This window comes from Selaginella moellendorffii, unplaced genomic scaffold (genome assembly GCF_000143415.4).
Source record: "Selaginella moellendorffii unplaced genomic scaffold, v1.0 SELMOscaffold_35, whole genome shotgun sequence".
Lineage (NCBI taxonomy): Eukaryota > Viridiplantae > Streptophyta > Lycopodiopsida > Selaginellales > Selaginellaceae > Selaginella > Selaginella moellendorffii.
This window is the reverse complement of record NW_003314296.1, coordinates 74,468-96,893: the sequence shown is the minus strand read 5'-3', so window position 1 is coordinate 96,893 and position 22,426 is coordinate 74,468. Positions and strand designations below refer to the sequence as shown.

The 22,426-nt window shown below is 44.3% G+C and overlaps 4 protein-coding genes and 1 non-coding gene across 7 annotated transcripts; 3 read left to right on the top strand and 2 right to left on the bottom strand.

Moving 5' to 3' along the window:
• Positions 1–243: 243 nt before the first annotated feature.
• TRNAF-GAA lies at positions 244–316 on the bottom strand. The gene has a single exon. It is a non-coding gene; the product is annotated as a tRNA-Phe (tRNA).
• A 90-nt stretch (positions 317–406) lies between these two features.
• On the top strand, positions 407–2,933 carry LOC9657153 (protein TOC75, chloroplastic). Its single transcript, XM_024682879.1, has 7 exons — positions 407–1,273; positions 1,358–1,573; positions 1,624–1,731; positions 1,783–1,965; positions 2,015–2,221; positions 2,287–2,505; positions 2,572–2,933. Exons 1-7 carry the CDS (start codon positions 479–481, stop codon positions 2,791–2,793), a joined length of 1,950 nt encoding a protein of 649 aa, XP_024538647.1. The 5' UTR covers positions 407–478; the 3' UTR covers positions 2,794–2,933.
• Positions 2,934–5,662: 2,729 nt separating this feature from the next.
• On the top strand, positions 5,663–8,213 carry LOC9656412 (pentatricopeptide repeat-containing protein At1g63330). The gene is made up of 2 exons (XM_002977763.2): positions 5,663–7,941; positions 7,991–8,213. The coding sequence occupies exon 1, from the start codon at positions 5,682–5,684 to the stop codon at positions 7,926–7,928; it is 2,247 nt and encodes a 748-aa protein (XP_002977809.2). The 5' UTR covers positions 5,663–5,681; the 3' UTR covers positions 7,929–7,941; positions 7,991–8,213.
• Positions 8,214–13,386: 5,173 nt separating this feature from the next.
• Positions 13,387–15,978, bottom strand: LOC9657152. 2 transcript variants are annotated; one of them, XM_002977602.2, is made up of 4 exons: positions 15,328–15,978; positions 14,589–15,236; positions 13,965–14,523; positions 13,387–13,902 (listed from the first exon to the last, which is right to left on the bottom strand). In XM_002977602.2, the coding sequence occupies exons 1-3, from the start codon at positions 15,722–15,724 to the stop codon at positions 14,171–14,173; spliced, it is 1,398 nt and encodes a 465-aa protein (XP_002977648.2). In that variant the 5' UTR covers positions 15,725–15,978; the 3' UTR covers positions 13,387–13,902; positions 13,965–14,170. The 2 variants fall into 2 exon arrangements, with proteins under 2 accessions (XP_002977648.2, XP_024538652.1); XM_024682884.1 differs by having other exon boundaries at positions 13,387–13,854.
• A 2,303-nt stretch (positions 15,979–18,281) lies between these two features.
• LOC9656411 (tRNA-dihydrouridine(16/17) synthase [NAD(P)(+)]-like) lies at positions 18,282–19,792 on the top strand. Of its 2 annotated transcripts, XM_002977762.2 has the most exons (5): positions 18,282–18,343; positions 18,390–18,423; positions 18,469–18,713; positions 18,786–18,892; positions 18,946–19,792. In XM_002977762.2, exons 1-5 carry the CDS (start codon positions 18,311–18,313, stop codon positions 19,661–19,663), a joined length of 1,137 nt encoding a protein of 378 aa, XP_002977808.1. In that variant the 5' UTR covers positions 18,282–18,310; the 3' UTR covers positions 19,664–19,792. The 2 variants fall into 2 exon arrangements, with proteins under 2 accessions (XP_002977808.1, XP_024538655.1); XM_024682887.1 differs by having other exon boundaries at positions 18,390–18,713.
• Positions 19,793–22,426: the final 2,634 nt, after the last annotated feature.

Genomic DNA, 22,426 nt, shown 5'->3' with positions numbered 1-22,426 from the left:
GATAAAGTTTATAAATATAAACATGTTTGTAATTTATAAACACAAGATTAATCTTATTCCATAAGATAATAGAATATACTAGAAAGGGTTTTAAAAAGTTTATAAATTATAAACATGTTTATAAATTATAAATATAAAATTAATCTAAATGAATAACAACCGTTAGATGGTAGAATATTCTAAAATATCCAAGCATATTCTAGATATATCATTAAGCAAACCAAAAATAAAGAGGATCATTTTTGCGGTGAGCGTGGATCGAACACGCGACCTTTAGATCTTCAGTCTAACGCTCTCCCAACTGAGCTATCCCCGCTTTTATGATTAACTACTCAACCTACTAATTGTATTTTGAGCTTAGAGGGTTTTACAAGGGCAAAAAGAATTTTAGGGTTTATGAGAAGTTCTCGACGTGGCAGGAATTCCCCGAAATATTTCTACATGTCGATTGATCGGTCGCGGAATCTAGGGTTCTAAGATGAGCTGCTGCTCGATCCAGGCGCTTGGAACAGCAGCACCAGCAGCAGCCAGGTTTGATCTCCATTCTCATCGTGCTCGCCTGGAGCTCGTATTTCACACTCCATTCGATTTGCCGCCGGTAGCTCCTGTCCGGACATGCTCGCTAGGATTCTTCAAGAAGATCACATCGCTCGCCGGCGCTCCTGGAAATCCTTCTAAGCCGCGAGGGGAGTCGGGAAATCCGATAGAGTCCACTCCATTCACTGGCGCGGGCGGCGGCAGTGGCGGTAATCGGGGTAACAGCGGCAATGATTCTGGGTTCCAGGAACACGATGGATGGGATTTCTCGCTCCCTTCTGGGAGAGTTAGTTCTTCCATGGTGGAAGAAACACAGGAAGAGGAATCATCGTCCTCGGTCCCGGCAAGGATTAGAGCGTTCTACTGCGTAAATGTCGGTCCTGTTAGTGATGATCATGGGTGGAGAGCTTTCGCTAGGGAGGATGAACTGTGGGGGCCTTGTTTGCTTCCTTGCTTCGTCCAGGCTGATATCACGAGCCAGCTAGTGCGCCGGGGATGCTATGGTGATAGGAACACTTTGGTTTGGATCAAGGAAGAGGTGGAGAACTGGTATCGTCGACAGGGGTTTGGATTGGCCAAAGTGAGAGGCTTCACTGGATCCTCAACTGGAGTGTTATGCTGCAGGGTCAGCGAAGGAACCATCACTGACACTAGAGTTTCCTTCAAGGATGTGGAGGGTAATGCGATCCAGGGTCTAACTTCGAGAGAAACTATCTTTCGAGAGCTTCCACGAACTGTAAGTTCTTTCTCTCTTTTTGTTTTTCTTCTTGCGCTGGTTATTCATTCGTAGCTCGCTTCTTTTTTTTCTTTCTGTTGTTAGGTGATGGAAGGGATGCCTTACAACAGTAATGCGATCAAGCAAGCACTGCAAAGCTTGCGGCAGCTCCAACTTTTTGAAAAAGTAAACGTGGATGTCAGGAGGAATGATCTGGATGGAGTTTCGCTTCGATTCTTCATCCAAGAAAAACCGCAGGATGCGTGCGACTTCCAAACGGGATTGAGCTTCTTTTCTTCCGATTCTGGAAAGCCGATCCTGGTATTGTTTTTGAATCTCTCTTTTTTTGTGCTTGTCTAATTGGATGGCAGGCTTCGATTCGACCAGCTGGAACTCTGTCCGTAGAGCACCGAAACATTGCCGGGAAGAACAGAACTCTGCATGGATCTATCAACTCAAACGATCTTTTGCGTCCTCAAGTAAGGTCGCAATTTATTTCCGCAGGAGCCAACATCTAGCTGTGACAACAGGATGACTCTCAATTTAAGTTGGAGTATGCTCACCCGTATGTTGACGGCCCGAAAGACAAGATTTTTCGAGTCGGCTGTTACAATTCGAGGAAGCTGACGGCGGTTCTCTCGCATCCCACGAGTCGAGAGCAGACGCCTGTGGTTTGGGTGGACCATGCTGGGTTCAAAACAGGCATCACAGAGGTAAATCCATTGCGGAAACATGGTGCTTTTCTCACTATTTCCCTTGCAGAAACTTTCCAAAGGGAGCAAGCTAGTTTACGGGTTCGTGGTAGAAGAAGTGTCAACACGGGACGTTCTTGGACCGGTGCAAACGCTTGACGATCGAGACTTGTTAGCAGATGGTATCGATCGCGTCCCGTTTCTCAACGTCAAGATCACTCGAGACAACACTCGTCTCGTGCATCGTGCGCGAGTCGGGGCAATTGATACATTCCAGGCAAGGCGTTTATCATTTTAATATTTTGCCTCGCTCAAAGTTTCATGCTGCTCTCACTCTCACAGGTTGATCAAGGTGTCGGCCTTGGCAGCAAGACGACGTCGTTTTTCAACAAGCACCTCCTCTCGACGACGAGATTCTTGCCGCTGCCTTCCACTACTCCCGACTCCTTTCCGCTGGTGATTCTCCGAGCACGCTATGGTGGCATGTTGGGGATGGCTCCAAGCTATCTAGCTTTTGCAAATCCTCGCGCTTCAAACGCAAGCTGCTGGAGCTTTTTCGAGGTAATACCACCATTTCTTTCGTTCCTTCGCAGTAAAACTTCGTATGCTTTTGCTCGTCTCAAGCAGCTAATGGCCGAAGCGCGCGTTCCAATCCGGAGGCAGCACTACGCTTACAGTTATGTCGAGTCCTTCGCAGCTCTCGATCGAGGAGTAAGGTTTTGGAGGAACGAAGACACTGGGATCCTTTTGGGGCTGGGTGTAAAGGTGGGTGAGATTCGCGCGGAGTACGTGTTTGATTCGTCCACGAGGACGGGGTCTCTAAACGTCCAAATGGGAGACCGGGTTTGATATTCTCAGAATGCGCCACCCGCGATTCTTCCAATCCTCTTTTGTGTACGTTCAAAACGAGAAAATTAGTTGAGAGGATCTCAATTTGGCACACATTATTGCTATATAACAGTATCAATTGTGCTTTAATTTCTTGCAAAGTTCTCAATGCTCAAGATTATTTTTCTGCTTGCTTTTCTTCTTCTCTTGATAATCACCTGCCAGGGGTTGGCCCAGGCCGCCATGGTTTTAGGCTCGACAAACAGAGAAAGCGCTACTTTCATTCGTATCAACTTGCAGCACTATCGGCTGTGACTTATGCTACTCTCAGCCAAAGTGTAGATAATTTTGATCCAGACGTATGTGGTTTAGCTAGCTAGCGTTTACCTGTTTTGTCCACATATTTGTGCAGGATACCCGGGTTTTCCCTCAAAGGTACTTCGATGACTTGTCAAATTCGGTGGTATTTTCTATACCTATGTGGTGAAGGTCTTCAACTCTATCAAACATATACATTGGTAAACTTTACAAGTTTTGCTTGTTACTTTCATAAACTTTGCTTATAACTTTGTAGGATTTAGCTCGACAGTTTAAGGCAGGTGTGGTAACTTGAACACCATTACTATGGCTACAGTTTTCCATAAAAAAAACTTCAAATATTTGACCGTAGAGCAATCCTTGGCTGATCATATTTCATTGATGGCTTATTGCTGTCTGCATGATGCATTTATTGAATACTACCACGTGATTTACAAACGTTGCAAACTACCTAGAAACTGGTTGGTTCTTCTTTAGACATTTATAAATAAAAAATGCAATAAGCATGCAAACAACAAGTGGATTGTTATTGGGGGTTCATATTCTGGTGCTCTAAGTGCTTGGTTCAGGCTTAAACATCCTCACTTGGTTGTTGGTAGCTGGGCTAGTTCTGCAGTTGTGGATGCTATACTCGATTATAAAGCCTTTGATAAGCAGGTCTGTTTGTTTCTCTATTGACTAATTTGCTCAAATGAGATTTGATAATCCAGATAGGAATTTCTGCCGGCCTTGAATGCGCTCAAGCTTTGCGGAAGATCACTGACCTTGTTGAAATTGGCCTAAGAGAAACTGCCACTAACTTGAAATCCTTGTTTAGTGCACAAGAGGTACTTATTGATTACTAAGCAATTGCATTATTTTATTTTACAAAACAGTTGGAAGATGACGACTTTAGTTCTTTTATTGCTGATGGTGCAGCTTTTTCGGTATGAGAATTGTTTTTTTCTTTTGTTTATGCTAACACATTTTATCTTAACTAGATATTGTATGGACAGTCTGATATCCGTTGCTCCAATCTTCTAGATGCCAAGAATGACAATTTGAAACTGCTAGTGAGTCAAATCCGTTCATTTTCCTAGATATTAATCTTTTGTGGAGAAATGAGATTTGCAAATTTACGATAGATATTTATGATGTAAAAATTCTAAAAGAGAAGGCTTTAAAGATGGACATTAGTGATGCTGGATCATATCTAAGTTGGAATTATCAAATTTGAACACAGCTTGGTTTATTCCAAACTTATTGTGATGTTGGAGGGATCCATTCTAAACGCTTAAATATCCAGTAAGTTTATCTTTTTCTTGTTGATATCTTGTTCAATCAATTGAAATAACAAAACATAGTGTTAACATTAATTAGGAAAACTGTTTATAAATGTTCAATAATTTATGTATTTCCAATTCCAGGAAGGAGGACATACACATTTATAATTGTGATTGCATGGAAGATTTGCATAACAACCTGATGTTCCTGGTCCACAATATGCACCACAAACACATAATAATTTGGTGCACATCCCTGCAAGACAATCCATACCACTGTTACATTCAGAATTAGTGTTACAACTTTTTCCACATCCAGGCAATTGCTTAGCATGAATACAGATATGGTTAGTATTAATAATGGATGAAAGGAAAACTAGAAGAAAAAACACTCTCATTGCTAGCAATCTCATGTTTTGAAAACATAAGAACAAAGTCTTTTGTTTTACTAAATGCATTGTAAATAAAATTAATCAGTGTAGGACAATAACTAAAACAAAGATTATTGAGCTGTTATTTTGTTTTATAAATAAGATGTATTGCATTACAAGAAGGGAAAAACAAAATCTTGGTTTTACATCACTAGAAACAAAGTTTTTTCTTACATAATACTGTATTGTATTACATTTTATCACTGTAGACAAAATAAGACAGCTTGATGAGTAATTATTAATTTTTTGTATACTTATAAATGACACTTGTTGAATTACTTAAAAATAAGAAAAATCATTAATTTGAACATAAAACAACAAAACGTTAAAAAATACAATTAGAAAACTGAGCTCCTCTCATCATCTCTCATCTACATAATATAAATTAATATTTTTTAAAGTTTATAACAAGCAAAGTTTTTCAATTAAGTTGTTTAAATATTTTTTAAATTATATAATATATTTGCTATTGCTGATGCTGAATAAATTCAAGAAACTTACTAATGATATGGATCTTATTTATAAATAGAAATATATCATTATGACTTTAAATATTATTTAAAAAAAACTAGTTGCACCAAATTATTCATTTATTAATATTTATGATTGATCTTGGTTAACATAGATTAAAATCGTATTGAGGAGTAAATTGTTTTGGATCTAATTGAGCATATATGGAAAGGTGCTTTGAGCTCACTGGGGAGCTGTTTGTGCGAGGAACAAGAACTGTTTTCCACATGAACAAGATGTTTTCTCTGTATGAAAACCGAAGAACTCAGATTCTTTGTGAGACTCAAATATAGCATCAGGACATCTGGATATTCTGTTAGGGGTTTTGGGAGGAATATGCTTTACACTCCCGCCATTTCGTTGGGGGACTAGGGTTTTAGGCGATGCGATGCTATGGATCCTCACCCGGAAGCGCCATTTCTCCCGATCGGTGCCGCGGCAGATGCTGGAGAGGAGCCTGGAGCAGCTCTTCGAGGTACAGCGGCCACAGCCGTGTCTTCCTCCGCCGCGAAAATCCCCTCCTCTCTTCCTGGACGAGGATCCCGCGCTCCCCAGGATCAATGCCGATGTCTGGCACCAGCGGCCGTCGCAGTCCGTGGCCAGCGCGCTGCGCCTGGTGAGGAGCAGCGGCAGCTGGCAGCTGTGGCAGAATCAGGGATTAGGGTTCTTGGTGGAGTCGTCGAGCGTCGCGGAGATTCTCGCCCGGCTTGGGGATAATCCGGATGCTTGCATCGCCTTCTTCAGGTATGCCGCCTCGAATCTTAGAGGACACAGGCACGGCACAAGAGAATACAACGCGGTCCTCTGTGTTTTGGCCGAGTTTAATCGGTTCCAGGAGATTGGGAGTCTCATGGACGAAATGCGAGAAAATATAGAGCTCGCTGCTCCAGATCGAGCGACACTGGGTATTTTGCTCGCTTGCTACGGTGAAGTGATGGTTCAAGCAGGGTGGCTTTTGGAAGCCTTGGTTCGACGACATGGGGAAGCACAGCAGCTGCAAGAGATGCTAGAGGTTTTTGCGAGGAGCCACAAGGTTGGGTGGTCTCCATCGCTGGGCTTGTACGAGTACTGCGTCAACGTGCTAGCTGCGAATGGATTTCATAGCCAGGCATCAGAGCTTCGGGCACGAATGCGTGTGGAGAGCAGCGAGGATCGATTCAAAGTCTACAAGGCCGGCATCCTTGCTCTAGCTCGAGCAAAGAGGATGGACTTGGCTGAGGAGCTGATGAAAGAGATGGAGGAGGGTGGAAACAAGGCCGACTTTTACGTCTACACCAGCTTGGTTTCGGGCCACTGTCAAGCAAATCGTCCGGGTGATGCGATAGTTCACTACGAGCAGATGATCCAAGAGAGAATGGAACCGAGCCTGGTGATACACAACATGCTCATCGATTGTTTGGGAAAGGCCGGGTACGTAGATCGTGCTTGTTCGGTCTTCCAAGAGATTAGCAAGCGGGGCCTCAAGCCAGAGCTCGTCAGTTACAACTCGCTACTGGCAGTTCTGTGCAAGAATGGTCGGAGGTACGCTGCCTGGAAGCTTTTCTTAGCGATGAAAGAGGAAGACGGCATCTCTCCAGACTGTGTCACGTACTCGATTCTCATCACCAACACTGGGGATGGAAGTGACATAGCCGAGCCTTGCAGGCTGTTTCTCGAGATGATGGACAGTGGATGTAGTCCGGACATCGTCGTTCACAGCAGCATGGTGAACTTGCTGTTCAAGTGTGGAGATGTTCGGCAGACGCTGGATTTCTTCAAACAGATGGCACAGCGGGGGAAGCCACTCAGCGTCGCGGTGTTCACCAGCATTATCTTCTCGTATGTCCGGTCGGGAAGGATGGATTCCGCGTACCTCCTCTTCCGTGGCCTCCGGGACGTGAGTGGCTACGTTCACCAGCGCATCTACAACGCTCTCATCTGCGGCTTCGCCAATATCGACGACGTGCTGCATGCGTTTTCGCTGTTCAAGGAGATGAAGGCCAACTCTTTTGCTCCGGACCAAGTCACGTACAGGACAATGGTGGCTCTCCTGGCCAGGCACGCAAAGCTCTTCCAGGCTCAGGACACGCTCGAGGAGATGAAAGCCAACGGCTTTACGCCCGATCTGGTGACGTACAACAAGCTCATGGCCATGCTCGGGGAGACTGGCGATTTCAAGGGCGCGTTTAAGCTGCTCCAGGATCTGGAGAGCTGCGGGCTTCAAGCAGACGGCTACACGTACAGTGCGCTTCTCCACAACTTGGGAAGGCACCGAAAGGTGAAGACCGCTTGCAAGCTTTTCGACGAGCTCGAGAACAGGGGCCACAAGCCGTGTGCCATGACTTACAACGCGTACGTTGGCGTTCTCGCGATGGCGGACATGGTGAACGACGCCAACGAGGCTCACAGGAAGATGAGAGAGCTGGGACTGCTCCCAGATCTGGTAACTTACGACGAGCTCATCCGGTTGAACGAGAGGTTTAACAACGAGCGCGAGGTGTTCGAGCTCCGGAGTGACATGGCACGGCGGAAACTGTACTACAGACCCCGGGAAATGCCAGGTATCAAAGACGAAGGCTATATCACAATGAGTAGGAAGGTGCTCGAGAGAACACAGGGTGGCCGTGCCAAGGAAAGAAGGAAGAAAATCTTCTAGGAGACTAGAGGAGGTAACAATTCTCGTTGCTTGTCACTAACAAATGGTTTGTTTCTTGATAGGCTTTGTGCGTGTGTCAAGTGAGGAAGCAATATAACTTTTGTCATGCTGTTTTTTGGAGACAAAGGATGACATCCAAACACACAACTGTCAAAAAGAATCAAGCCAATTGGAAAATCTGTAGAAATATCCAGATTGGATCCACGAGCTAAGGTGGAGGCCATGATAAATATTTATATATGGAGACCATACAAAGTGGTAGTCAAACTGCCTCAAAGTTTAACATGGTATCGGAGCCGAGGCAAACGATGCTTGGGAGAGGAAGTCTTGGCGAGAGCAAGCAGAGTCTCGATCACTCACGAGCCATTCTTCAGCGTGTGAACAAGCAGAAGAAGACGCAAGAAAAACGACATTGAGCAATCACTTTATCGTCCAGCAAGGTTGGCCAGTGGTTGAAATCCTTGCAGGACTGACAGCCCTTGGTGTTTAGCGGCACTGATTTTGAAAACTGGGCGAAAGAGATTTCGTTCACTTTTGTCCGGGACAATTGTCCAGGGGACAGAGCTCAAATCAGCCTCCAGTGACGACAGAATAGACTTTAGAAATGTCGCAGGAGACTCGTCAGATCCCATTCTAAGCCTGAAAAACTCGGACTTCAAATCCAGTTTCTTGGTTTCCTCACTTGCTCGGATGTGGTCTTCAAGGTCGTCCAATTTTCAGCAGCTGTCTTTGTGAGGTTAAGATGGTGGTGATGAAGCTTTCCAAGTCTAATGCCCATGGAGGACAACGCCTTGTCATTCCTCACCTGCCAGTCTTCTTTGAGGTTCTTCGTAAAGGAAGCAGACAACAAGGCAGTTCTACTGAATGCTTTGGCCGCACGACCAGAACATGAGACACTGAGAAAAGTCTTGAGCTCAACAAAGGCATTTGTTGAGATGCAAGCATTGCTGCTAAATGATGAAGGCCCAAACCGAGCAAGATCATATTTATAAATAAGATCCATATCATTCGCCCAGGAAACATGCAACTTTGGCATGAGCGACTGGGACACATCCATGAAGGAGCCGTCGAGACAATTGTTAGCTCACAACATGGACTCACAGGAAATCTCGAGTTTTGTGAGGCATGTATTCTCGGCAAGCAGACCAGGACGCCACTACCACAGCATTCAACAAGCCGAAGTAATCAAGTGTTGCAGCTTGTCCCCGCTACATGTCCCAACCCACCAGCACAAGAAGTATTTTGTTACTTTCATGATGAATTCCACTGTCCTGGCATAATTTGGTGAAGTGCTTTGGACATGTATTCTCCTCCACGAGCACTGCGAAGAACCTGAAGCTGATGGCTGAGAAGATTTTCTGCCGAGACCTTGTAGATTTTTAAATGGTCCAAGACCTCTGACTTTCTCGCCATCAACCGCACCACCACATGTCGTGAGAAGTCATCCAAGAATTCACACCACCAGATACTCCACAACAAAATGGAGTTGCCGAGCGCATGAATAGAACACGGCTCAACTGTTTCGCAGTATGCTTCTCCATGCCGGAATGCCACTCAGGCCCTTCAAGGATCTGTAGTACCGTTCCAGTTATGGAGTGGCCATCCATCTTCCATCAGCTATTTTGGAGTATTTGGCTGTCTCGAGTGATGGACAAGCACAGACGCAAATTGGAAGCGAAGAGTCTACCGTGCATCGTGCTGGGATATACTTTGGAGAGCAAGGCATACAGACCGTCGGGACGTTCGCTTTGACGAGAGTAAACTCTACATTCAAGCATCTCCAAACACATCGCCAATTTTACTTGGAGGAATTAGGCGCAGCAGCCGCCAGCCATAGCAAGAAGAGGAGCAGTCTCCGCCCTTTGATGATGGTTTGAACTTTTTTCTGAGCCTGGTGATGATGGTGCAGCCGCCACAGTGCCAGCAGCTCCCCAGTCGCCAGCAGCTATGCCATCGTCTTCTCGTCCCTTTCAGACTGTGACACTCGCGGCAGAGTCCGTTACTTGTCACAGCGTGCCTTAGAGTCTCGTGAGTCCAATCCTCAACATGGACACAACTATTTTGCTGCAGTAGGATGTGCATGTGCTATGGTTGAGCCAAAGTCTGTCCAGGAAGCTCTTACTTCTCCAGAGGCGAAGCAATTGCAAGCAGCCATGGAGGAGGAGTACCACTCACTACTTGAATACTAGGTATAGGATTTAGTTCCATTACCAGTAGGCAAGAAGGCAGCTGTTCAAATTTAAATTCCATGTTGCTGGTGAGGTTTTATTCTAAAAAACTTTGATGGTGAAGAAGTCACAAGGACTACTAACCATAGAAATTGCCTTGCCATTCCTGTATTTTCTATACTTTATGATCTATATTCTCCACACATGGAGAAGTGTTGTGTTCCTCAAATCCCTTTTAAGTCCACTTCCTCTTCCTCATTGTCATAACTCTTGAAAACAGAAATTATTTCATCTAGCATATGGATAAATTTTTTTATTTTAATAGAGCAATAAACTCACACAAAAATAAAGATTTATTTCAGCACATATGTGCTCATTTTATAAAGGGGTTAAACTACTTTTAGGAAGATAACCACTTTTTAAAGTAGTATCTGACGTGTTTGTGAACTGTATCGATTCTGTTAGGGTCTGAATTGTAAGACAATAAGTAAAAAAAGTTAAAAATTTCTCTTACCCATTTTATATTCTATAGCTGTGCAAGGAAGGAAAAGGTCATCACAATGGACACAATTTTTACATTTAAGAATATATGATGGCTCTTCAAGAACACACTAGGTCTCTTTTAGTCAAAAGCATACTATTATAGCACAAAGTAGTAATACTTATGCCCTGGAGATGAAAATAATTTAGAGGTATGGTGCCAAGGATTTTGAATTCCATTTGTGAAAAATATATTCGATCCTGCATTATTATTGAAAATGTTGGAATTCAAAACAAAATTACATGTCATACCTTGTATATTAATTGAATTTATAACATCTATTGCTAAACATTTTAGCACATCTTTACTATCTATTCATATAAATTATTTGAATATATTCTGTTCATATAGATATTTTTATCTTTTCTATAACTTTATAGCCAAATAATTTCAACACTATTTAATACAAGAAAATAAAAGAATAAATAATTTCTCAGAGAAATATCAAAATAAATGAAATTAACAACAACTGAATATTACAACAAAATATTCAAAATAGACTTTAAAAATAATCAGGAAATTTACTAACACAATAAAATTATATTATCAGCAACACAAATAACAAAATCAAGTTTTAAAAAATCTAATAAGTGATAAATATCTTGCAAGATCTTTAAACTCTTCTCAACACTATTCATGAATTCTTCAACATCATCTTCCCACAAATTTGATACTTGAACAATTTCATAACACTTTAATCAAGATTGCAATCATGTCTTATATTAGCTGGAGATTATAGCTCATCCAAGATAAAAGTAAGTTTAAATAACATTCCCACATTAGTTAGAGGTAGTAACACCAATGATAAGTCCATCAATATAAATTCAATCAACACCATAATATAAACCTTATGTGACTGTAGTTCTTTAAGTTTGATCTATAGTTGGCTGTTTGATCTAGTTAATATGTTAACATTATAGTTAATAAGAACAACATAAAAGAAAAAATTTAAATACGAAGAGCAAGAATAAAGAATGTTAGTGAGGTCTAAATCTAAGTTCAATAGTAAACTAGATCTTAGGATACAAGAAATCAAAATGCACAATGCCATGCTGTTTATTCATACGATAAGAATATAGGATTTAATCATTATAATCGTAACCATTGATTAAAAAATTTCCTAAAGGAGAATACCAATCATAAACTAAGAAATAGTAGTCAAGCCCATTGCTGAAAAACCAAATATTCACGAGTAGCGTGCTAGCACAGCCTCCCGAGTCCCGAGTTGGACCTCAGAACTCCGTTTCTGAGATTTAAAAGAGACTGGGATATGAATGCCAAGTCATTAGTCAAGAAATGTTGCAGTTGTCTCCGGTAGCAGGACTCAAATGTTCATACTTGCCAGCAGCCTCTGCGGAAGAATGGTCCGAATCTCCAACACCGACGAGATGAAAGCCAGCACGTTTGCTCCTGGTGGTCCTGCCAAGAAGAGAAATTTCTTCTGGGAGATGAGGTGTGATGAGGTAACAATCGTTGCGCTATATTATAGCTGCTGGAACTAAATTGTTTGTTATGGCAGGCTTATGTCAAGAACGAGGAGGTGACTTCCACGCCTCCAGGTTCGTCTCGATCTTTCATGTCAGCCTAGTTAAGCAGTGAGGCGCTACTTGGTTGAACAGGGTTCCTATATGGTATTTGGACAGCAAAAATTTCGTTCTCAATCATCATCGCCAGAACAGCGGATCCGGGCATCCGATTATTCAAACCAGCGAATGCTGAGGTCTGTCTTGAAAAGCTTCAACATGTTGTTACTTGTTTAATCTCTCCGTCTTTGTGACTCAAAAGCTTACCTTCTTCCCGGCTCTCTTTTATCTTTGATTTTTTCATTTTTAATTTTTTTTTGGTTTTTACATTGCAGTCTTCGCTCCCTTGCGTGTCAAACGAACAGACAACAAAAGATCCGCCCCACTAAACACTAACGATCGATTCCCACGTCATCATTGTCACGCGATTATAAAGAATACTCTTTGCCGATGGCATCGTTTTAGTTTGAACGCTTCTTTCATGGTACGTATCCACATTCGACTGATTGATTTGGTTTTGTGGCTTTGATTTAAGCATCTTTTGCTTGTCGTTGCCTTGCGCTGGTTGGTCTCATGCTTTTCAGTGGCCACCCAAAGACTAAAGCTTTTCTTTTCTTTCTTTCTTTCGTGTAGGGGAAGCCCAGCTGTTGCTTTCTTATCTCACAAATTGTTTTTCTTCTCGGCCCAGCGACGGCTGGCTTAGTGTAATCTCGCGTCAGCCTCTGGAGAAAAACCATACCCGGTACGAGTCACTCTCGCCTCACAACAGCTTTGTTTGCAGCGAATGAAAGCTTCACGTGATTTCCACATGGTTTTCTTGGTCGTGTTTACAGCAGGGAATCTTACCTAGAGCGCCACAGCGCAGGTTAAGATCCCCGGGTGGAGATCGAGCGATAAAAGCTCCGTGAATTTCTTTCGCAGCGATTCATTCCACGGAGAGAGTTTCCAAACCATGAGCTAAATGTGACAAATTGGGGGAGATCATGCATAGCCACAAAGTTTATAAAATGGAGCTTGCGGAAAGCATGACATGTTAAACAAGTCTTAAACATGGGAGACTCTCTGTCTCTTTCTTATCAAAGGACTCACTTCGAGACACTAGAATAATAACACACAAAGATCGACTAAAGATTGCTTGACTGAGAGGGTATCAAACTTACGAAAAAAACCCTCTCCTACAGACATTACAGAGAAATTTAAAGTGGCTTCTCCAAAGTTGGAATAAGTTACTGTCAAACATACCAACAATTCTTAACTGTATACCACTTGAATAGAGGATATAGAGATTATCATACTGTATACATTCATCTCAATCAAAATCCTCGCCAGTTCCATATACTTTTCAAGTCCGCTGTGCTGTAACACCACGTAGTGCATCCCACGAACTAACGTATTCTACCATCTTTTCTGTGATTTTAAAAAATATCTCGAGTTTTCAATGCTTTAATCATGGGTCCTCCCTGAGAGCGACGATCATTCGCGATCATTCGTGATCACTGAGAACTGACACCACGCAAACTTTAGCCGAGAAAGAAGTGTTGTAGTACTTTACGAGATTTGCGCGTTCGAGCTGGATTTCTTAGCGATCAAATCTCTTCGCCTCACCGCCCCGCTGCATATCTCCTTGGCCTCCCCCACTTGATTTGACTGACCGTGCTGGCGTCTCGTAGCTTTCAATCAATCCCCTCGGACCCCTGCGCGAGCGTGTACACACAGACACACTCACCAGATTAGTTATAACTCTGCACAGATACAAAACACTAAGTTCGTCCAAAGAAGAAAGAAACGAAATGAAACCACGTACCTTTTGAGTCTGAGAGCTCCAAATTCACCTTCGAAAGATATATATCTGTCGGCCAGCCAGCCGCTTTACACATGTTCTTCTCGGAACGCGAGAATATAGTTTTCTCTCCCTTGACCATTTCCTCCAAAATTCCCCGACTTCCGAGCCCCACCTGGGAAGTCGTGTGCCTTTCTCTCTTTGCTCATGAAGGAAGAGCTGCTTCTCGATCAAGCAGCTCCCACCCCCAAGAAGTCTATGAAAGGAACCGTCTGTTGTCTGTGCTGGTCAGCTGGCTGCGTTTGGTTGTTGGGAGAACGACTTATCATCGCACTCGACTCCGGGTCCCTCGACGTCGACGATGCCGACGCCCAGCTTTGGTTTGCTTGCCCCTCCGATCGCCCAAAGGAGCCCGAGTAGCCCTCCGGACGAGCCATCCACGGCCACTTCCCGTGGTCCTCGCCTGTTTCGGATCGCCGAGTTATAGCTGCTTCATTAGCAGTCGAACCAGAACCAGCAAAGCTCGAGTAGCCGACCCTTCTTTGGCCGAAGATCACTGGACCACTCCTCTGCTGCGAGCATCCTAGCAAACCACTCACGCACACAACTTAAGTTCTAAGAACTTGTGGAAACACACAAACTTCTTACTGGATAGCTCGAGGTTGTAAGCGTTGGCAATGTCTTCTTTGATCAAGCTCGGGTACGTCGGGAAGAAGCTCGCGCCCTCGCATCCAATGCCGCCGCCTGGTCTCGCCTTAAGAAGCTCGGGATTTCCGAGAGGAACTGCTCGTGATGATCCTGGATGACACTGTGGGACTTGAAACCCCGTCGGGCGCGTGGTGATGGTGCTAGTAGCAGCAGCAGTGACAGTGGCACAGTACTTTTCTAGCCAAGATGGTAACGTAGCACCCGACGAGCTCGACGTCGACGCTTCTCCACTAGCAATAAGTCTTTGGCGCTGGCTTGTAAAGCTACTCGTAGCGCTACGCCTTGGCGTAGCGGCAAGCGTACTAGCCGCGCCAGCGCCAGCGCCATTGATTGTAGTAACAGTCGAGTGGGCTTTGGATCTTCGCCCGTAGAGCTTGGAGCGCTCGCGGAACTTCCTGGCCATGATGACATGCCAGTGGTTCTTCACGGCGTTGTCTGTTCTTCCCGGGAAGAGCCGCGCGATGAGAGCCCACTTGTTCCCATGGAATGTATGGGCCGCGAGGAGGCGCTCTTCCTCCTCCTCGCTGAAAGGCTGGCGATTGATTCGCGGATCGAGCTGATTGAACCATCTTAGCCTGCAGCTCTTCCCTGCAAAGAAAAGAAGAAAGAATCGTGAGAAGATCGAAAGAAAAGTATGCTAGCGAGGAAGAAACATGGGAATTGTGAGAGTGTTTGCTACCTGATCGTCCCTCGAGCTTCTCCGCGATGAGATTCCAGTTCTGTGGACCATGGAGCGCTACCAGCTCGCGCAATTTCTCGTCTTCGCTCGGCCGCCAGTGCCCTCTCGGGCAAAGACTGAGCTTGGAGCTGGCGCTCTCGCCGCCCTTGCGCTGCGAGCTCTCCGTCTCGTCGCTCATTGCTGCCCCGGCCGCCCCCGCCGCGTCCTGGTATTCGATTCGAGGCCGCTTCCATTGCAGTCGCCGATGATCCTCCTCCTCCTCCTCAGGATCCACAGAAAGATTTTCCTCCATAATCGCTGGCTCGCTGCTGGATGCGTCGCGCTCTCCCATCAAATCCAGCGCATAGCTTCCAGCGATGATCCCCTTGCACGAGCTCCCACCGATCTGGACAGTCATGACCTGGAAATCTTCTTGCCCCCGTTGCCGCCGCGCCCTTGCGTTTCACAGCGCCGATCGAAATGCCGGTATCGATCGATCGAGCAAGCTATCCAAGAAAGAAATCGATCGATGGCGTCGCGCGAGGGCAAGAAAGAAGAAACAAGAGAGGAGAGCAAGATTACACCGTGGATGGATCGAAGCAACTCAATCGCAGCGAGAGATCGATCGATCGATGGAAGACGCAAAATTCCGGACGTCTCACCGCTACAAGCTTTTAAATCAAACCTCAAGAAAATAGAGATTTTCTTCGTAGAATATGCTTTGGAGAAGCCGCGGCTGGCCACGTAGGCCCCACGTCAGCAGGTGAAATGTAACCTTGTGGCCGCCGGCGAACCATCGATTCGCCGTTATAATCCAACGGTCAAGTCAAAAGGGTTGAAACTGTTGACTTTGGGCATTTTATTTCTACTTTGGGTGAGCTATATCGACTCGCTTTTCTGTTATCAATTTTTTTCTAGGCCTATAATTAAGATTCTAGAGGAGCTCCTGGCCCAGGTAATCCACTCCAAGTTAAAATTCCAAGAAGATGATTATAATAGTGTAATGTACATGATTCCCTCTGGTCAAAAGAGGGGGTTGTGTGCCCTAAATTCTTCTGGACTTTTGTTCTCGAATGGTGGTGTGGTCCTAACAAGAGAGGACGTTTCGTTTCGTAGAGAAACTTCTTGAATAGAAAGAAAGCAAATAATAATAAGAATAAATAAAATAACAATAGTAATAATAAATATAAAATCCTAGCTCACCTTTTGAGAATGAATAACAAGAACATGTCTTTCTACCTGCATGGAACATGTGCCCAGCTCTTTATGCACACAAATACTTTTCCGGTTTCTACCACCGCCAAAATCTTCTCCCTGCCATGAAATTCCATTTAGACATTGTTAAAGCGTTTTTTTTATGTTTTCATCTATCCTCTGGACAACCAAACAACGATTTGACGAAATCTTGGATCGACCAGATGGACGGCAGCAGATTCGTTATAAGATCCTATTCCGTGCGAGTGTCATTAATTTGGCCATGTCCGTTACGTGCAACATTTGCCATTGTTGCAAAACAGCCAAATTGGCCGTTTCCCTGGAAACTTTAACACCTCAGTGTCGGCCCAAATCTAGGGCCTCTACGCAATACTCCAAACTTCCATCCCTAGATTATACGATCCCCAAGTTTTCACACAAGATCACTCAATCAATCAAACAAAACATCTTTCGATAACGCGAAACTTGGCATCTTGTTTGACCAACTTAGAATGGATGGATGCATTATTCATCCCTAGTGTGTTTGTTTGCCTGTCAACCTTTTTGTAGGGTCTGGAAAGTTGTTGTCGTGGTGGTAGTGTTTGTCTTTGATCTTGGCCTTGGGTTGATGGAATTTTATTTTTGTGGGACTGCTTGATGAAATACAATGACCCGGGCCGTTACGAAGGTTCAATTTTTGTGGCATCAACAACTTGTGATTATTGACACCAGCGTTTACATTTTCTTTCTTTGTTTGTTTGGTGAGTTCCTTTATGACGGCCAAGTTTATATAATAGTATATAAACTGTGAGTGAGATCACGGCGTGATCACAAGCTCAACGTCATCTCCTATGGAAGCTCAACACGTATATCAAAGAGCCCACTGGTATCGACGTGTATATTTGGAAAAAGCCGTGGCCAAGTTTCGTTGTCTGATCAGATTTTCAGTCTCGATCTTATGGCCCCCTTTGGCAACAAAGCAGTAGATTTACGACACGGACACGCAACGATCAGAGAGTGAGAAAGATGTGAAGATCGATTCATCCTTGAATGATTCTCACGCCGAAAGTCCCCACGAAGAAAAAAAAATTGGAGTTCTTTCTTTCTTTCATTGTTGTCCACACAGATCATCAGATAGTGAACACGGATTTGTGTTGTGTCCTATAATAACAAAACTCGCACGCAATCTGATCCCTTTTCCGCTTAGAACCTAGTCAGAGTCATTTTTTTTTCTTGAACGAACGAAGAAAGAGTCGTGTTTCGAGAGAGGTGTCGTTGTCCCTCAACACCAACATAGGCTCCATCTTTGGTTGCAAATGTCCTTACTTGAAACTGGATCGATACGACTTGAAAGTGATGGAAATGGACGTGATGCTTTTTCTAAATATTTGGTTTTTCTTTGGGGATAGAATTTGGTTGGTTAGAATCTTCCCCCTCTCCAATGGATCGAGTGTTGCCAAGGTGAGAATTGAATCCATCCAACACTTAGGTTGGGCTCGATCTTTGCGAAGATTGCATCGAACTCCGACACGGACGAAGGCGTTAAACTGGTTCCCCGAGAATTTTCTTGGTGGGGGATTGAGACAATGAGACCCCACAAAAGCAACACCTCCTTAAATTTGCAACATGCCACAAAACGATAGATTTCTTGTCAGCTACATTCTATGCAGGATCGATCCATACAAAAAACGCACAAAGACACAAGCTTTAAACATTGTGGCTGGGACGTATCAATCAACCAAACAGCAAAGCTGGTGGCTAATTCGCGGTGTTTTTTAAATTTAGGTTTAGGGTTCTTGGCAGAGGGACCATGGCGGTGGCGGCCGCGCAGGCGCCCTTGCAGGTAAGGCAACTCTAGCTGCTAGATTTCTCTCTGATATGCCTTTCAGATCAATGGATTCCACTGCGCCGCCGCAGAGCCTGGTAAGAACAGTGATTTTCTGTTCTCGATCTCAAAATTTCGTCTAGATTTGGAGGCTGAGCTACCACTCAACTCGTTCTCACTGTCTCGTCACATTGAGAGATCGTGGGATCACTGGAGACGCATTGGAGCTCCGAAGTTCATGGTGGCGCCCATGGTGGATCAATCCGAGCTGCCCTTCCGGATGCTGTGTAGAAAATATGGGGCCACTGGAGCCTACACTCCAATGCTCCACGCTCGTCTCTTCTCGGAAGATAGAAAATATCGAAACTACGAGTTCACGACTTGTCCGGTAAATGAAAAGCCTTCGTTTTTCTTTGTTACTTTTCTCTGCTGCTTTTGTTTTCTTACAACGTCATGGCAGGAAGATCGGCCATTGCTGATACAATTTTGTGCTAATAACCCGGATACGTTGCTCGCAGCAGCAAAACTCGTGGAACCATTTTGCGACTACATTGACATCAACCTGGGGTAAGAAGCTCTATGGTTTCTCTATAACTTATCGCTGGCTATGGCTATCCCAGGTGTCCGCAAAGGATAGCCAAGCGAGGAAACTATGGAGCGTTCCTCATGGATGACTTACCTCTAGTTCAGGCACTGGTAACAAAGCTCGTCTCCAACTTGGACGTTCCAGTTTCGTGCAAGATTCGGATGTTTCCCAGCCTCGACGACACCATCTCATACGCAAAGATGCTGGAGAGCTCGGGGTGCTCGCTGCTGGCAGTTCACGGCCGGACGAGGGAGCAAAAGTGTTCGAGAACAGTGAGAGCCGACTGGGAGGTGATCCGAGCAGTGAAGCAGGCTTTGCGAATTCCCGTTTTGGCGAATGGAAACATTCGCTGGCTGGAAGACGCCGAGAGATGCATCCAGGAAACAGGAGTGGACGGTGTTTTGTCTGCGGAATCACTGCTCGAGAATCCAGCGCTCTTTGCTGGATACAGAACTTTCAAACCCAGTGACAGCGAGGACGAAGAGCAGGGGTCGAGTAAACTTATGATCGATCCGGTGACTTTACTCATGGAATACTTGGATCAGTGCGAGAAGTATCCGGCTCCGGACAAGTGTATCCGTGCTCATGTTCACAGGCTGCTGGGTGAATGGTTTCGAGTTCATCCTGATCTTCGCGAGAAACTGAACAGGGAACACAAGGTGGATAGTACCTGGCTGAGGGATCTGGGAAGGGAGATGTTAGAAAGGATGAGACCAAAGCTTGGTGAAGTTGCTGAGGAAGCCAGTGACTAAACTAAGAGTTTTCAAGATTTTTGGACTCGAAGCACTCAGATTTTTTCTTCCAGATATGGGGTTGTGTTTTTGGCGGAGATGGTGATTCCTGAGAGCAGAATTTATTACGGGTCATTAGCAGACCACAAATTTTGGTTACGGTAATCTGCCCATAAACAATGTATATGTATATGTATTATATCAAATGACTTATAGATTTAAGTATACAAAAGATTGGTGAATCTTAAAATTTTGGTATCGCATTATATAAGTAGGTTCAATACAAAATTTAGTAATAAGATTGGTGAATTCTAAATTTCAACATCATTCATAGAAAATCTATATCTTCATATAATTAAGTTATTACGAATCTATTAGTTCTGAATATTTAGTGATTAACCCAATTAGTTTTTTTAAAAAATAATTTTTGTCAAAGTATCAATTAAAGTTTCTTATGGATCTAAGATCATAGTTTATAGATTCTAATAAATTAATATAAATTTTAAAAAGCAATATAATTACAATTTGTAACTCACGTGAGATTTAGATATATTGTCATTGTGATCTTTAAAACTTTTAAAAAAATATAGGGATAAAATACACATTAAAAGCCAAAGCCAAAAAGATGGTCTTATCACTTTATATTTCAAATAATTTTGTTGTGAAATTATATTTGCAAGCCTCTTTAGCCATTAAGAGCTTGTTTATTATGTAATTACCTCTTTTTCAAATTATGCTACATATAGTATCAGAGTACATAGTATGGGTTTGATTTTTATTAATTAGTGGTTACTTAAAATATAATATGCCCTTGAGTAAAATATATTTTTACCCTTAAAATTAAAATCATACATATTAAGCATTTATAAATATGCCATTTGTCATGTAAAACATCAATAAACAAAGGGATCTAATTGTGAGACACAAAATCCCTAGGCCCCAAAATGGAGCCAGAAGGGCGCCACGTGGTAGTGGCCGAAGCGAAAGCCAAACGAGCAAAACACGTTGTCAAGACCCCTAACAAAATCAAGACTGGAAAATGCTAAAGACAAAGAGAAAAAGCTAGTGAAAACAAAGAAGAGGCCTTAGACTGGTGTTGATTCAGATTGTGGAGAAATGGAACAAGGCTAACCTATATATACTATAGGTTGATGAAGCTCCACCACTCTTGGATCGAGGACGGCCTAAATACAGCTGAGGTCGAGGAGGCACCACATCATCATCAGGAATGTGGCTCGAGACTCAGGAATCGGGAAGTGTCTCGAGACTCAGGAATAGGGAAGTGTCTCGAGAGTTAGGAATGTGGTCTGCAGGTCAGGAATCCGGCAAGAGTCAGGAATGTGGCAAGAATTGTGGTAGCAGCCCGAACCCGATCCGTCTCGCCAAAACATGCTTCGAGCTTCTCTTTGAACAATTGAAGATCCATCAGCTCCGGAACCACGACCCTTCTTCGCATGCAGCAGGAGCTTGCTTCACTTTCGGCTCAAGGATCCAGCAAAGTTCCTGAACCGAAGGTGAGTTTCCCGGCGAAATTTTCAGGCAAACGTTCGGAGCTTCGTGGATTTTTGAACCAAATGGAGCTGATCTTTACACTTCAACATCGGCGGTACCCCACTCCCGAGTCTCAAATCGGCGTGATTGGGACGTTGCTCGAGGGTGCAGCTTTGTCATGGTTTTCTCCTCTTCTGGAGAAGAGCATGAAAGGGGTCGTGGTTCCGGAGCTGATGGATCTTCAATTGTTCAAAGAGAAGCTCGAAGCATGTTTTGGCGAGACGGATCGGGTTCGGGCTGCTACCACAAAGATGAGACGTCTCTCTCAGGGGTCTCGTCCTGCCTCGATCTACGCTGTAGAGTTCCAACTCCTTGCCTTGGACACTCAGTGGGATGAGCGGGCCCTGATTGACCAATTTCGTTTCGGCCTCAACAACGGTGTCAAGGATTTGTTGCTCACCATGGAGGATCCCAAGGACCTGTCGGACGCCATCAACAAAGCTGTTCGATGTGACAATCGTCTCTTTGAACGTCATCAGGAAAGTCGCCGCGCCGCTGTTTTTCCGTCCCAGACTCAGGAATCCCAGCTTGAGTCTTCGGGGCATAGTCCTAAACCTACTGCTCCGGTCCCGATGGATATTTCTGGTACTCCCCGACTCATTAGAGGGAAGTTGAGTCCTGCTGAGAGGCAACGTCGAATATCTCATAATCTTTGCCTCTACTGTGCTGATCCTAATCACAAAGCAGCTGTGTGTCCCAGGAAGCCTCCCCGATTGCTCGAGTTCACTCTGCCTCAAAGTTCACTTTTGTTGCAGTCGGGAAACAACCCTGTCCAAACAGAGTAGGAGCTGTCTGTTTGGACTCCCCAAATAAAAATCACTTTTCTTCCTTATCAAGCTCCTCACCACCTTTCATCAAAGCCACCACCAATTCCCGCAACTTCTGCGTCCCATGTCTCCTTTCTTTCACCGGACAATCAGGACTCAAGGCTTTGGTGCTACTGGACTCGGGTGCAACTTCCTGCTTCATGGACACGGACTTTGCTGCCCGATATCATGTTCCTCTTTCTCCTACCATACGGGATCTGAGGGTTGAAGGCATCGGCGGGCATTTTGTGTCTCCATCTTCTGGACTTAGGGAAACGTTGCCCGTTCGAGTACACATCGGGTCCACCGTCACCAATATCGCCTTCAACATCATCAACAGCAAGTCCTCCTCTGTGGTGCTCGGTCTTCCTTGGTTCCAACTACATCAGCCTCAGATTTGTTGGAAGGACTTACAGCTCATCTCTCC